This window comes from Echinops telfairi, unplaced genomic scaffold (genome assembly GCF_000313985.2).
Source record: "Echinops telfairi isolate 266 unplaced genomic scaffold, ASM31398v2 ScPeMD7_7424;HRSCAF=8462, whole genome shotgun sequence".
Classification (NCBI taxonomy): domain Eukaryota; kingdom Metazoa; phylum Chordata; class Mammalia; order Afrosoricida; family Tenrecidae; genus Echinops; species Echinops telfairi.
In genome coordinates this window covers 66452837-66469970 of record NW_022111324.1, presented here as the reverse complement: position 1 = coordinate 66469970, position 17134 = coordinate 66452837, and the positions used below count along the sequence as shown (strand labels likewise).

General features: G+C 41.4%; 1 protein-coding gene across 2 annotated transcripts in view; it reads right to left on the bottom strand.

Moving 5' to 3' along the window:
• Positions 1-1689: 1689 nt before the first annotated feature.
• Positions 1690-17134, bottom strand: part of TGFB2 (transforming growth factor beta 2) — a 100914-nt gene continuing 85469 nt past the window's right edge. For both annotated transcript variants that reach the window (XM_004699902.2, XM_004699903.2), the window contains 5 exons: positions 11190-11322; positions 10961-11071; positions 8997-9174; positions 7256-7409; positions 1690-2641 (listed from right to left, as the gene is read on the bottom strand). In XM_004699902.2, the coding sequence (XP_004699959.1) occupies positions 2483-2641; positions 7256-7409; positions 8997-9174; positions 10961-11071; positions 11190-11322 (735 nt within the window). In that variant the 3' untranslated portion in view covers positions 1690-2482. The remainder of the gene's footprint in view (positions 2642-7255; positions 7410-8996; positions 9175-10960; positions 11072-11189; positions 11323-17134) is intronic.

Genomic DNA, 17134 nt, shown 5'->3' with positions numbered 1-17134 from the left:
CCCCGTCCCCACCACCACCCTTCCTACCCATGGTAATATTTACTTAGGGAAATAAAGACATTATAGAACCCTGAAATTTAAAAAAAAATATTCCAGAGATCTTAAAATAGAGTATTCAAAATATTATCAGTGCATTCATAAAGAAAGATACAATAATACAAAACAGAATCTTGTCTGATCTGAGAGGAAAATACCTGCAGATACAAAAGTGACTGACATGGAATCCATGGGGAAGTGGAAGAGGAAGAGCAAGAAGGAAGACTCCCTCAAATCTGGGGTTGGGTTACAGCCAGCACAGGGGTTGTTGACATGCTGGTAGCCCATCTCTCACACTTCCCAGTTTTCAAATTTGTCAATCCAATTCTCCACTTCACTGAATAATGGAGGAATTTCAAAAGAAATTCCAACAACTTTACTCCGAGTTCCCCCCTCAGCCCTCACTGTGCTGCTCTTTAAGTAAAACTGAAGATATTGCAACCTTTTATTTTTTACCTATTTGTCTTTCTCTGAAAGCGAAATACAAAAGTGAGTTACTTGACAAAACTGACATATCCTATGAATCCCATTATACAGCACTCTCTCTCCCCTGATGTGGCAAAGAATTTACTAGAAAGATAAATTCAAACCTCAGATGTGGATAATACTCAGTCTGTGGAGAGAAAATAGTTGACAATGGGAGAACGTGGCTTAAGCTTTTTCATCCTTCAAAGTATATCTAGAAAAACCTTTAGACTTCTACAAAATAAAATGAATGATTCATGGGCCACACTTTTAATTCCCTTAAAAAAAAAAGTAAACTGAAATGCAGATCATATTATGCTCCCACTCCTGGGCACTAAACGCGGAAATTAAAGCAAAAGATGTTTGTTGCTCTGAACCGTCTTCTTTTTCATAAGCACGGAATTCTGTGATGAGAAGACGGATTCATCCTAATTAGAGAAATCTTTTTCTTCAATATTCTTAGTTTCAGACAGATCCTGGTTTTTGCTAAAACTGAAACCATCAATCGTCTATGTATCGATAACATTCTCATTCTCCTAAAACAAAAAACGTTTCAAGTTGGAATTGCTTAGTGATGATGCTTAAAAAACATAGGAAGACTACTGAAATTGAATCTATCATTTTGTTAAGAGAAAGAAATAATAAAAAAATAAAAGAACAGGTGGATTCAGGTAGCTTATGTCATAATAATGGACAATACATACAGCACAAGTCAAGCAAGTACAACATGTATTTGTAGTGCAACTCATTATAGAGAATTTACTCAAAAGTCCTGTTCTGAGACCCATGATTCTGAGTGATCACTAAAAAGAACCCATATTGAAGTCCAATTTACAAATGGAAGTCAAATCTAATCAGAGTTGACATTCTTACAGAATGTAAAAAATATGGTGAAAATTTATTCACTACACATAAAGCAGTCAATGTTTTGATTTAATAATCTGCAAAAGAGACCTGCAGATGTATTTCCAATTATGCTGACTCTACACCCATCTACTGTAATAATATAGACATAGTTACATACACCAAAATGAAGGGGGGGACCTATAGCATAGCTCTGTAGCAATACTTGCGGGTCTAAAGTAGACCAGTACATGTTAAAAACAATTCAACATTTCACTGGTTTTTACTAAACTGACAAAAAGAGCCATTTACAATTAAAAAGGAAAAAAAAATCCTACAGACTTATTCTCATTGAAAGTTTCCTTTATTAACAGGCTTTTCAGTTTTTGAACCTTACAAGATGTTTCCTTAGGCAGATGGTACATCATATGTATTTTCAGGGTCTTTATCATAATGCAGACTTGCTTGGTCATACAATAACTCACTTGGTTTTTTATTCCATTAATGTGTGTGACCTCTTTTTTTTTTCTGGCGTATTTGAGTTCAAGTTCCTTAAGCCATCCATGAGTTTCTGGCAACGCATTTGGTCTCCACTTTATACACCTGTTTTATTTTCCAAGGGTAATGAAATGTTCATTATATATAGTAACGCACAATAAATAACTCACTGTGAACTCTAAGAGTAAGAACAGGAAGGGTGCCTATTGCATAGCAATACAGAACAGTCAAGTGAGGCGTGGGAAAGGATCGGTGCGTACAGCAACTCCACTTAATGGGATTTTCCGTGGTTTTTGTTTGTTTGCTTTCTTTCACATAATTAACACTAACAAATTCTTCCAGTGTTTATTTATTTTTTCTTAAAAAAGCAAAAGGTTTTGCTTCTTGTCTCTCTCGCTTACAGAGTAGGTGAAGCGTAGAATAAGGCCTTCCCCTTTGTTGTGGTTGTTTCAGATGCCAGTTTTAACAAACAGAACACAAACTTCCAACATGTTTGAACTAGTACCGCTTTTTCTATTAAAAACCATTTTGTGACACTGATGAGTCGAGGCTCTCTTATGTCTCCTTGATCCAACACCGACACTGTCATTGTTTTCATCGTCGTCATTGTCATTCTCATCTGGACACTCTTCCAAGAATTTTAGCTGCATTTGCACGACTTCACGATCATGTTAGAGAGTTGCTCAATCTTGGGGGTTTTGCCAACATAGTAGAGAATTGTGAGTGGTTCTAAATCCTGGGACACACAGCAAGGAGAAGCAGATGCTTCTGGATTTATGCTGTTATATAAGCCAAGAACCTGAAAAATCACACACAGGAGAGAGAACTTAGGGAAAGACTAAGACAAAGAAACAAAAGCAATTATTTAAAAAAACCGATTCCTTATTAATATCTTATCATCCACAGCACTGAGTGCCAAACCCAAATCAAGCATGCTGCGGTCTGACTGGTCAATTCTGACTCATGATGACTCTCAAGTGTTACCCAGGGTAGAGGTCCCAGGGTTTCCTTGGTTGTAACCTTTACAAAGTAGGTTGCAGATCCCTCTTCTGTGATGTTATGTTAGAAGTCCCATACCACCTGGGAGCCTCCTAGCACAGAGGAGACCATCTGAATTACTTGGGGGTTTGAATCTTGCTTTCCTGAATTCCACATCAAGGTAAATGCCTAGTTGTCTCTAGCGGTCCTTGAACTGAGCACTTTCACACTGAATCCTTTTCTTGTACATTGTAAGTAAACGGATCCTGCAAAAGTACGGGTGGGCAAAAATTGCTCATTCAACAGATGTCCCAAAGCTTTCAAAAGTCCCTTGACTATGCTCACTGATACGCGGCATATACTTCCTTCCCCGGTTCCTCATAAAATGTGATCCTTTCAATAACCAAGTGTGATCCTGTCAAATGTGATCCTCTTGTTTCTACCCTTCTTTGTAACTTAAATTGGTTCACAGTTAAACATCTGTCCTCACTTATCAACTATCTCATTATCTGAAAATTTTAATTTATAATAATAATAATAAAAGACCAGGGCTATTTGGTTCATTAAAGATATACACTTGGTAGAAATGAATGCTGGTATGCTGGGGAAGAGTAATCCTGGCTGTGATGATTAAGGTTATGTGGGAACTTGCCTGTGGGCCATGATTCTTAGTGGTTTGGCAGTCATGTAATGATGCCACTTGGCTGTTATGTAGTGATGTAGTCATCCTCCATTTCCTAATCTGATGCTCTCTTCCAATTTTGCATCAGGCCAATTTTCACATAATGATCTGATCTTTGGAACCAAACCATGCTGATAAGGGGAAAGCAGCTGTACATTTTTATATCCTACTGTCAGTAAGAGTTCTCTTGAGGTCAGGGACTCAGGAGACGACTTTACGTCATAGCCCTAGTAAATCTCTCTCGACAAGTTTTGGTGCTAGGTGAGGTAATGAATATATGGGTAGCAGATGAATCCAAATTTTGACTAATCGGGGCTTTAGTTTCCCTTATGTATGAAAAGTAACCCGGAGTGGGGGAGGGGCAATAAAAAAGAGGAAGGCCCTGAAGGAGATGGGTTGGCACAGTGGCTGTAACCATGAGCTCAGGCAGAGGAACGATTGTGAGGATGGTGCAGAACGAGGTGGTGTTTCAGTCCCCTTTTGGCACAGGGTTGCTATGGGTTGGAACTACTCTGTGGCACCGAATGACAACAGCATGCGTTTCAAAACAGCCACTTTTCTTCCATGAAGACTCTGTCTATTCTAAGTATCGTTTCAGGCCAATTAATGTCACCTGAATTTTCATTAGAAAAGTTTGAATGTTACTGAGAAAAGTCTTTTCTTTATGTTTACTCCATTAATACAATGATGATAAAGGTGGGCGTCAAAGGCCGTCTATGCTCCAGGGGTGGGGACTAGCCTCGCTGTCAGACAGAGTGTGTAGGAAAGTGGACTCATGCTGATGCAGTTAGGTTCACATTTAAGCACATCGTTTGCTCTCCCTTTTGACTCAATTTAAATTTGTTCAAGCTTTTATTATTTCCTGCTCTCTTTTAGATTTAGGTGTTTATGTTTGATTTTGTTATTGTTGTTGAGTAGAGTTGTATTTCTTTTCTTTAGATGAAATCCAAGATTGGAAAATCTATAGAGATGGTAACTGGATTATTGGTTTCTTAGGGGGATGGCAGGGGAGGTTGGCAGGGCAGGGGAGCTAATAATAATGAATTCAAGAATGAAGAAAATGTTCTTAAACTGATTGTAGTGCTGACTCTTTTTAACGTGTTTAATGAAACCACGGAATTACACGGTGTATGAATTATATGTCAATAAAACTATTAAACATTTTGAAAGCAATCTATATTATTAATCAGCTCCTACACATTGCGTACAAGCAACAGCAACAATACTAAGAAACCCTTCCTTACGCTTTCTATATGGTAACTGGTCATGGCTGAGTTAGAGGAGTGGATGGCCGATCTTCAAGGAAAATGTAGAAAAATTTTATCGGTCTTGTACCTTTGACTCCATGCTTTATCAAAGGGGTGTGTGACTTTTGCCAGTGGAAGTATGTAGGTTACCACTGATGATACAGAGACATTTCCAAGGATGCCATTAATGCGTTAGTCAAACAGCAAAATGCTCTTTTCCTCGAAATTCATAGCAATTTTAAAAAAAACGTAAGACAGAAGATCTGTTCAGCGCAGCAACACTGACTACTTTATTAAGCTACCTCTGGCTTCTTGGGGAACTGTCCAAACCACATATTTGTGACCATGACAGTTATTCTTCCTCTCTCCCTGAAAAACAAGCACGGTCTCAGGCTTCACACACTCCCTCTGTGTATCAGGGAAGAGAATTATGTTTCGACTTGGCAACCAGGCCTTGCCCGCATTACGGCTACTGCTGACACTGCCCAGAAGAGACAGCCGAGCCAGAGAGCCCAGACAAAGGGAGCGGCAAGAGCAAGCACCTCTCACATGGCCAAGCACGTGGTTACCCCACAGTGCCAAGTCTACAGGGGAGTTGGGAAAACAGATGAAGGAAGGGGAGCCATATTTGTCAATTTAAAGTCCAGCATATGTAGGCACTTATAAATAAATACACTTCATATTTCACTAGCACATGATTTTTCATGTGAATAAAACAGGAATTCTAGAATACAGATTGTCCAAAATAAAGGATAACCCCCGAGCTCCTGAATTTGGCTGAGCGCATTATGTGAGCTTTCTGGCAGCAGATTCATTTTCCTACCCTGCAGTGAAGGCAAAATTTCTAATGCCTCTCTAATAGGGAGATTTACAGAGGTCTAATCAAGAACAGAAAAGAAACCCCAATGTATGGCCACAATTCAGGATAAACATCAGCGAGTCGCAGGAAATAAAGTCCTGGTTACAAAGCAACCCACTCAAGCCCACTGCCTTCAAGTCACTTCTGACTTGCAGTAACCCGTCAAGCGTTTCTGGGACTGTAAGTCTTTATGGGCAAAGAGAGCCTCAACTTTCTCCTGTGGTGCTCCTGGTGGGTTCGAACTGCTGACCTGTGGTTCGTCACCCAAAGAATAACCTATTTTGTTATCAGGGTCTTTTTTTTTTGGTCACCAATTTTCTGATTGATCTTGGACAAGTGATCTATATTCTCCAGACCCCCATGTCTTTGAAAACATGAAAGGTTTCGATAAGATAACTTACAAAGGCCTACCCACCCCTAAATTCCACATGAATACACACAACACAATGCCACTGTTATTATTGTATGTTGTTGAGTAGATCCCACATCATTGTGACCCTATATTGTCCCATAAGGTTTCCTAGGCTGTAATCTTGGTTAGCAGGTTGCCATGTTTAAGTTAACAGATACTTGTTTCAAACCCATTGCACCCCCAGGACTTTTCTAATACAGTTAAAAAAGATTTTTTAAGTTGTTGTTGAATTTATTTTAACTCTTGATGACACCATGTGTGTCAAAGGACAACTTTGGTCCATCGGGTTTTCAATGGCTAATTTTTCTAAAGTAGGTAACCAGGTCTTTATTCTGAGGGTCCTCTGGGGGAACAAGAACTCACAACTTTTCAGTTAGCAGCCAAGCACATTAACCATTTGCAACACATGTGGAATCCACCATTATTATATTGGACAAGTGTTGGTGGATCTAAGCTGGGAACTTGTAACGTACAATCAAGAACTTGCCTTCAGAATTAGCCCTCTATTCTGATTTGAGTCACTTGATAAAATATTCAGATTCTCATTTGTTTGGGGTATACTAAAATATTTTTATATTAATCTTCAAATTACTGAAGAAGACTCTTTCATGCGTATCGTATTTCATTCTTCACATCCACTTTCAGGCTGTTATTTTATTTTTTATTTCAGGCTGTTATTTTAAAGATAATTTTTAATATATACATTCCTTTCTCCCGATAAGAAATTCAGGTTCAGAGATGTCAACTTGCCTTTTATAGTCATACAGCAGTAAATCTCAAAATAAAGCATCAATTTAAGTCATGTGTGCTCTTCTTAATATGATAGTTCCTTATGTAGCAATAACTATTTTGGTTTTTTGTTTGTTTGTTTTTTTAACCATGGAAACCCACATCCCTTCACATCTGAATCGTCTGATTCATTCCAAGGTTGTTGTTATTACTGATTTACTGGCTACCTATTCATGCTTACAGGTGTTAAAAATATAAAGCGAGGAGGGGGAAAATGAGTCAAGTTGCTAAGAATCTAATTGGGAAAGCAAGACTTAGTGTTTCAAATTGATTGGTGCTACTTTCTAATACTATCTTCAGCTTAAATTCTTCTTCATCGTTCAAAATAATTTATCTACCATCTAGTCACACATGATCATGAAAGGGAACCATCCTCATTTGAATTCACTTGGAAACAGGAGCAACAGGACCTGAGAATAGGAAGGACAAGTTTGAGAAATACTTACCCTACTGTGCTGAGTGTCTGAACTCCACAAATAGGGGCACGCACCAGCACAGAAGTTAGCATTGTACCCTTTAGGCTCGTGGATCCACTTCCACCCAAGATCCCTCTTGAAATCAATGTAAAGTGGACGTAGGCAGCAATTATCCTGCACATTACTGTTAGAAGAAATAACATTGAAGACTTTAAACCTGGTTTCCCCCTTCACCTCAATCTGGAAAAATAACTCATTCATTAATTCAACCAACATCTCCTAAGTATGTTTTATAGGTCAAGCTTTGATGGGCTTCAGTGACTTTCATGATAAGAAACCATGGTAATTCACCAGAGAGGCTTCCCTCATGAGCTCTATGTCTCAGTATATGTGCCTGAGACCTGGAGAGTCAAACGTTTACTCTCAAAGAAACAAATATAAGCAGAGAGAAGGCTGCAAGAGAGCAAGTCATTTTTGCTCAGCACTGAGAAGTCTTGCCATCAAACCTTTATTATCAAATAGAAAATTATTACCAACACTTTTTTTCAAATAGAAAAATGAATGAAGTACAGTAACTGTACTTGAAGAACTAGCTTAGGCCTTTTTCTTTGAGACTAAATCTTATTCTTTCACCCCAGGTTCCTTGATCTGGGAATGAGCTAGAGCTGTAGAAACGATGGAGTCATCCTAAGTAGGCCAGTGGCAGCCATGATTGGCCATTGTATTCCTCAACTCTGACATCTTAGGTATTTTTTTAGCGATGGCCCATACCAGTTGCCATTGAATACATTCGGACTCATGGCCACTGCATGTGGACCAGAACAGAACTGTTCTCCCTAGCATTTCCAATGGCTGCTTTCCCCCAAAGTAGATCACCGGGCTTTTCTTCTGGGCTTTCTTTGAGTAGACTAGAACCTACAACCTTTGGGCTATCAGCCAAATGTTAACCATGTGCATCACCAGGGATCTCCACTACCCCATAAGTCTCAAAAAAGGGGTCCTCCTGCTACCAAACTTGAATCCATGGAAAAGGATTCAATCTCTAGGAATCCATGGGAAACAGTCGCACTCTCCCACCATACATTCTCACTGGAATGGAAAGGAGATTCTCCTCGTTCGGAACCCCCGCTCCTCTCCTATTTGGCTCTGGTTCTGTGAGAGGGGTCTGATGGGGGCATGCTAAAGTGAGGGAAAATGCTTCATCCAGATAGTGCAGTCTCCCCTTAATTAAGGAGCTGCTATCAAGCACTTCAAAGAAACTTTCAATTGCTCGGAGGCAGCAAATAGCTTTCTCTTCTTCAGCTAGAAGATTTAAGAGAGAAATTCGAGGGATGCAAGGAGCTCATGTCCACCCCTCCCATCCCCTTCATAGTTGAGTCATTACCGAGGAGCACAGGAGTTTCTGTGGTTAGTTGCCACTGAGGTCATGCTGACTCATGGCGATCCCTGTGCTACAAAGCAGAACTGTTCCACAGAGTTATCAAGGCCACCATCTTCAAGGAAGCAGCTCCCTAGGCTTTTTCTTCTCTGGCATCACCTGGTAGGCTCGAACTGCTAACCTTTCAATTAGTAATGGGCCATAGGGACCATAAAGAGCTGGTGAAACCAACACAGAAATAATTGTTTTAAGCCTCTGGAAGAGAAGATGTTATGAGATAATGATAGCTAACTTCTCCCAAACCTGGCTGGAATTGGAATACACATGTTCCCATCCTAGACAATATGTATCACAAGAGAGGGCAAAAGCCGTTAGCAGAAACCATGCCTTTACCTAAAGCAGTAGGCAGCATCCAGGGCGCGCTTCTTCCGTCGGTTGGACTGTTGAGCCTCAAGTCTGTAGGAGGGCAATAACATTAGCAGGAGATGGGGGGTCTTCCCACTGGTTTTTTTCCTAGTGGACTTTATAGTTTTCTGATCACCACTGGTATATGTGGAGGTGCCATCAATACCTTGAAAAAATGCATTTGGGTAATAAACATTTAGCCTTATCTTCATCAAAAATCATCAGCTATATATATATTTTTTCTTTTGCATATTGTCACAAATAACAGTGATGACCACCCGAGCAGCATCAGCTGGTTATTGTCAACCACCCCGCTCCCCTGCTCCCACTGTCCCCATGGAAATACATATGGTAAAAGAGGACTACCACAAGAGACAAATGACACTTCTCAATGGTCAGAAAGACAGTCCATGTCAAAGGAAGTGCTGGCTGGTACTCAAAATCACGGCAGGGTAAGTCTTTGGCCTGGAGCCCGAGGGCAACCTTATTGTTGCCATCAGTTGCCCTCCCATGGGTTCTAAGGCAATCTAGGCAGTTTAGTTTAGTCAATATTTGAGCAATACTTTAGCCGATATTTGGTCAGTGTTTCCAGAAGTAGTCAACACTGCCACCTGGGGATCCTAGAACAATCCAGGAGGCGCTGCCAAAACAGATACCTACACTTTATCCTAGATGATGGACAGCAGTACAAAATATTTTAATTGCCAGAGTGGGGCACTGAGTAAATTTTTTTCTGAAAAGGGGATTGGTAGGCCAAATCAGTTTGGGAATCTACAGTTTAGGCTATGTTTTCCCCTGCACCAGTGAAGGCATGCCAATAGAACACGCCTCGTCACCCTGCTGGCTCACAGTCTTCCTGAGATGGCGCAAGTCAAAAGTATTCCCTAAAGAGCATACGCCGAGATGCCCACTAAATGGCAGTGAATTGGGTTCAAGTGCAATAGCAGTCACACTCACCGACTGCTATTTGGGGAAACTGTGAAGAAAGGGCTTTTTCATTTATTTTATGGTGTCCTCAACACTTTCCTGATTCCATCTGATTTAGAAACTCGAGCTCTCCAGAGCATGCTCAAGAGACTGCCGGTTTAAGCATTTAACCCCCACACATGAGAGAATCATGACTAGGTTAGAGACTGAAATAAATCTCTAGCCCTCTGGGAGTGTTTTTCTATGTGCGAGGGCCACTGTGGTCCTTTGAAAGTGGATGGAGGTCCCCGGCGGTGTGAGTTAAGGGGGAGGGAACCCACTCCCTGACTTGACAGTGCAGAGCCGATACTACATTGGCCACATGGCACAGAATCCTTCGCCCCTTCTACACGTCACAGACTAATGATCTAATATGAGAAGCGACTTGCACCCTTGGCATCTTCCTGACCTTTGGGAATTCAATAAATGGGAGCAAGGGGAGAGGGAAATCCAAATCTTGTTGTGTGTATGATCACAGGTTGGTGAGGAAGCTCCTTCAGATATTGAGCACAAGCTGGAAACGGTGGACTGTTTCGGTACATGTCAGTGTAATGTAATGATGGAGGCTGAGGTGAAAGAGGGGCTTCCTTCTCTTGTGAGACACAGTCTAGTGTCCCTGACACTGAGTTTGCAAGATCACCAATGGATTACCTTGCCTGCAGAAGTGTACATTTGAATTGCTTATATGAAGAGAAAAAGGTTTCACTGACTATTGATAATTTAATGGAGGGTTAATAAGTCAGTAAGTTAATATTGACCAAGTTTACCACGGACATTGATCATTATAAACTGGGACTCAATCCCTTTTTTACAGCCCTTCCCAATCTCATATTTCCTTCCCTAACTATATTTTTGCCCAAAGGAAATCCTCCAAGCCTCCCCAAACAATCCCACTTCCACATGCAAACTGGCTTCCTCCCCTCTGAAACGATCAACTCAAACTATGCTCTTTTCTTCATGTCCGTTTAGGATCAAGTTTTAATTACCTGCAAATCTTGCTTCTAGTTCTTCACTTTTATTTGGGATGATGTAATTGTTGGATGGTACAAAGGTACAGCATGGACAGTGCAAACTTATTTTAAATCCCAAGTTCCTGTCTGGAAAATATGAAGTCAAGGAGGTCATTGTTGTGTGGGTGTGTGTCTATACAATCAACATGCAATAACTTAGGATCACGGGCTATCCAGGATGGAAAACAGAAGTGTGGTTGGTAACCTTTATGGTGAAGCCATTCGTGCACAGCCTCGGTTACATCAAAGGAGAGCCATTCGCCTTCAGCTCTGGTTTTCACCACTTTGCTGTCGATGTAGCGCTGAGTTGGGGATGTTAGATCTTTGGATTTCAGAATCTAGAAGGGGGAAAGAGCAAGGGGAAATGCTCAGTTGGCATAATGACAGCATGACTAAGCCAAAGCCATGAAGTGTGTCCTGATCCACTGTCCTAATTTCGCTCCACTCTAGTCTGCATTGTCATCTCCACAGCAGGGTCTCATGCCTACAAAACATACCACCAGCCCATTTGCCATGAAAATATGTCTACTAAATCAGCAGCAAGTTAAGATAAAGGTGACAGGAGCCATAGAGCCAAGTGTCTAAAGAAAAGCAACAGTAATGATTTTACTTTGCTCACATAAGCTGTGCATGATTTCAACCATAAATTCTATGCTATTAAGTTAATGGTTGTGTTACTCTGCTTTCCTATGTATTCAATTTGAGGAGCTAGGATGTGGGGAGGCTCAAGAGGAGAAGCCCAGTTCAGAGAGCCCATGTTCACCCAGTGACATAATTCAGTGACAACCATGAATTATAAATCTCCTTCTACGACAGAGAGAAAGGACTTCTAACTTCAGTGCTAATTTCGATGACATGAAAATGCTTGCCATGCCTCAGCTTTTGAGGAGAACCTCTAGCTGTGACTTTCGCTCCCAGCATGACTTGTTATGATGTATAAAGGCATTCCATAGCCCACAGACAAAGAGTGCATTTGGGGCGGGGCCGCCTGGCACTGCGTGCAGAGGAGAGTCTGAAAGCGAAGTAGCCTGAAGACGGAAGACCTCAGGAGGCTGCTTTCACTGTAAATACATAAAAAGCGACTGCAGCACGCTCTCAGATTTCTACCGGAGGTGAACATGCTCGTTTGTTTTGTTTTGATTCTGTCTTTAAATGATAGCGCTGCATGAATCAGTCAAACCACAACACCAAGTCTCCTGCAGCAGCATTAAATCCTTACTCAAACCCTGTATCCTGTCTTTCCTCAGTACTTTGGGGCTTAAGCCCTACTGTTTTACACTGCCCTTCCTGTTATCCATCTAACTATTCTGTGGTTGCTTCGTGCCTATAAGTTTGGTCTCTCCAAAACGTTCATTAACTTCCCCAGGGTAAGGATTTGCCTTCAATTTGATATCATTTCAAAGAACAGCACTCTACTCAATCAATACGTATTAAATGAACATTTAGAAGATTTATTAATTCTCCTCTAGGCCTCATAAGACAAAAATCTATATCTTTCCATTGATTCTAAAAAGCACTTTCCTTTTGTGATTTGTTGCAGGTAATTTGGCCTCCAATGCTTCCTGGAACTCTTGGCACTAGAGCAGACATTTTCTGGATTAAGTAAATGTAGAAAAGGAAGGATATTTCATACCACTGGGCTCTGTGGGTCCCCTCCTAAATTTTAGACAAATTCTATACCCCTATCCCTAACGTTCAACTAACTAGATGAAGAGAATCTATAAGTAATTGTGACTGTACCACCAACAAAAGATGATCTTTGTGAAATAAAGGAAGTAAATTAGCATGACTTGAGAGTTAGGCACATTGACTTGATATGTGCTATTGTCCACCAGCCCCCCATTTTAGATTAAGGAAACAAAAACTGAGGGAGGCTAAGTAACTTTCTCCATCACTTCCCAGGAACCAGTGTGGAGAGAAGGTCCAAAGCAACCCCGAGTCATGTCCTAATGCCAACATCAGGGTTGCTGTGTGTTTGGTTTGGTGTTTGAGATCACAATCCACACGTCAATCATATCGAGCATATTTGTACAAATGTTGCCATCATCATTTTCTAAACATTTACTTCCTATTAAACCCTTACTATTAGCTCCTCTTTTCTCCCTCCCTCCCCACCACCCTCATGACCCCTTCATAAATTATAAATTATTACAATCCACACATCCATCATGTCAAGCACATTTGCACGCATGCTGCCATCATCATTTTCAAAGCATTTTCTTTCTACTTGAGCCCCTGATACCAGCTCATTTTTCCCCTCCTTCCCCTGCCTGTCCTCCCTCCTGAACGCTTGATAAGTTATAGATTATTATTTTCATATCTTATATCATCCTCTGTTGCCCTTCACCCACTTTTCCATTGTTCGTCCCCCTGGGAGGAGGTTATATGTTGATCCTCGTGATTGATTCCCCCTTTCTCCCCCCACCCTCCCCTAATCCTCCTGGTATCTCTGCTCTCATTTTTGGCCCTGAGGGTTTCATCTATCCTGGATTCCCTGTGTGTGGGCTCTTATCAGTAGCAGTGTGCATGTTCTGATCTAACCTGATTTGTACGGTAAAACTGAAGTCATGATAATGGGGGGAAGGAAGCATTAAAGAACTAGAGGAAAGTTGTGTGTTTCATTGGTGTTATACTGCAGCCTGACTGGCTCATCTCTTCCTTGTGACCCTTCTTTCTGTAAGTAGATGTCCAGTTGTCTACTCCACAACGGTCCCATTCACATGGGGTATGATTTTGTTCTGGGTCTTAAATGCCTGATACCTGATCCCATCAACATCTCCAGATCACACAGACTGCTGTGCTTCTTCCATTCCATGTGGGCTTTGTTGCTTCTCCGCTAGATGGCCACTTGTTTATCTTCAAGCCTTTAAGATCCCAGACATTTGACACAATGGATGAATGTATGGATTGTGATAAGGGATGTAAGAGCCCCCAAAGACACTATTTAATTAAAAAAATTTTTAATGATGGTGGCAACTTATGTACAAATATGCTTGATACAACTGATGTATGGATTGTTGTAAGAGCCCCCAATAAATGATATATGAAAAATTATTAATTATTATTATTATTTTCATATCTTACACTGACCTCTGTCTCCCTTGCCCCATGGTTTCTGTTGTTTGTCTCCCTGGGTTGGCGGAGGGGGAAGGTGCAGTTATATGTAGATCATCACGATCAGTTTCCGCTTCTTTCCCTCCTCTCCCTACCTCCCCCTATCCTCCTGGTATCGCTACTCCCATTCCTGTTCCTGGAATCCATGTGTTGTAAGCTGTTATCTCTTATCTGTACTTGTGCACATGCTCCAGTCTAGCGGAAGTGAAGGGTAGGACTGGGGTCATGATAGTAGGGGTGAAGAAGCCTCAAGGAACCAGAGGGACACTGTGTTCTATTGTGCACATCTGTGCTCTATTGCACCCTGGTTGACTCAGCCCCTCCTTGTGACCCTTCGGTGAGGGGGTATCCCATTGACTACAAATGGGTTTGGGGGTCTCTGCTCCAACCCCCCTGTTCTCAACAATACGGTTTGTTTTTTTCTTGTTTGTTTGTTTTGGTCTTCTGATGCCTGTTACCCAATCCTGTTGACACCTTGTGATCTCACAGGCAGGGCTTTTGAAGGCTGAGAGCATGGGAGGAATGAGCTGGATTATCATTTGCCTCTATCTCTTTCTACAAGGAGCTCTGATGGTGCAGTATTTAAAGTGCTAACTGAAAGGTCAGTGGTCCAAACCCACCAGCTTCTCTGTGGGAAAAATATGTATTCTTCTGCTTCAGTAAAGCTTGGCAGCTTTCAAAATCCTCTGGAGAAGTTCTCTAAGGTGGATATAAGTTGAGATCAAATCGATAGCAACAGGTGCCACAGTCCAGTGGGCAGATAAATATAAACAGGAAAATCTGTGGAAATTCCTTTCCTCATAGTGAAGGTGTAAATTGAGATGATTTCACTTTAACAACAGAACAGAGAGCCAACGAGACTCTGAAGCTGCTTGTCTTTAAAATCACATTAGGAAATGAAGGGAGCAGGCCTTTGACTGCAAGTCACTGGTCAGCTCCCACAATAGATAACTCCATACTACCACATGGGTGAAAGGTCCCCTAGACCAAGAACAGACTGGCTAGTTATACAATTCTGAAAGAGAGAAATAACTTTTGTCCTACGGATTTGTTGTCTTGAACTGTACGGTCAACGAATTCTTTAACCCACTTGCTGGGATTTACCACCCTTGTTCCTTACCCAGTCCTCACTGGGAACAGGAAGCAGCCGTCTTTTATCACTAGTAGAATATCCCTGTATTCTTAGAGACTACTATTAAGACCCCCTCATCTCAGGCTCGTTCCATCTCTAAGCTAAATAAACCCAGTTACTTTAGCCCATATTTAGAGAGGCACTTTCCCAAACCTTTAATCATTTGGGTTGCTGACAAGGATGAATGATGCTACCAAAAAAAGTACTCCTCCTGCAGCGTCATGATTTTGTTACATAACGAGCTAGAGAGCCTCCTAATCACATCTTAAAGTCTCAAATCTTAACATGAAGGGTATGTTCTTCTTAAGAATAGGCACAAACTCCTCACTCGGCATTTATCTTCCATTATCTCCCACATCAAATTAAACCTGAAGGCATGGAAAAATCAACCTGCTGCTATTATCTCATGGGACTTCCTTAAATTGAAAAGCTTAGACAAAAAGTGACCAGATCCATCAACTTCCCATCCTGTTTTAGCCTCTGCTCTCCCTAGCTCCTTGCTGGAAAGTTACTCTCTAGCATACACCAAGGAGTCCTGATAGTGCAGTGGTTAAGTGGTCTGCTGTTATAACCACAAAGGTGTTGGTTCGAACCCTGCAGCTGTGCTGAGGCTGAACGACGTGACAGTCCACTTTTGTAAAGATTCACACAGACCTAGACCCCTCGTGGAGCAGTTCTGCTCCATCACCCGTATTCCCTTGAGGAAAGACAGCCATAAAATCATAAAATAATATGATAGAAAATATAGAAGGAGGTTGTGCTCATGTTGCTTGCCAATTATGCTTATAATGGGGAAAGGCATTTACAGGCCATCTACTCTGTTCTAGTACAATTCATTCTCAAACATCTGTATCTTTGTCTGAAGAGTTCTCGTGATAGAGAGGAAGGTCGCCTTATGGTCAAGTCGTTGGAATTATTCTTTCCATTGAACTTAAAATCTTGCATCAGAGAACCTTAGCTAAGTCATTCCTGGGTGACACAATCAGCTAAGTATTCCACTACTAATGGCAAGGTTGGCAGTTCAAACCCACCCAGACGTGCCCCAGAAGAAAGGCCTGCTTCTGAAAGATCATAGTCATAAGAACCCCTTTGGAACACAGTTTAACTTGACCTACATTGGCAATCATCAGTTGGAATTGACTTGATGGCAGTGGATTAGTCTTGGCTAATAATAGTCTATTGTACATAGTTTTACAATCCATTATGGTTTTTCGAATACTTAATTGTTTGCACATGTTTTAGTCTTCACGTGGCCTGAGTCTCCTGGGCCTATTATTCACACTGCAGATGAAGGGAAAGACGTCTGAAGTGCTTAGGTGAATTACCAAAATCCCGTTGGAAGACGATGGACCGATGCTTTCCTTTGAAGATCAATGGAGAAGGCTTTCCAATGCATATGTTGCTCTCTGGAGCCAGGTGGAAAATGATCCTCCTTTGTTACTGTGTCAAGCTTCCAACATCAGAAGGTCACTTCACTCAATTGTTTCCTCTAAGGCAAGCTTCACCATTCCCGTCTGGTCCCCTTGCACTGCCCCTCTTAAACGGATTTCTCGACGAAGGCCAGATATGGCCTACCAGTGTAAGCAGAAGATACACATACAGCATGTTCTGCCCACGGGGAGGAGAGTGGATTCTGCTGCTCTTGTGCTGGTCACGAGAATTAGTGAAAACTATTTTGGCACTAGCTGCATCATACCATTGAGCCATATTAAGCGTTTTATAAAACAGAACTTTGCTCTTACACACAAAGTGCTGTTAAGTCAAATTTTCCAACCCAAATCCTTTCTGGAATGAGATGGAATAAAGACAAAACAAACAAAGACACGGAAGGAGAGAAGATTGGGTTCCTTAGCCCAGTGTATCAACTCCCGTAGCGTCAGAAACTCTTGGCGGGCTTGTTAAAA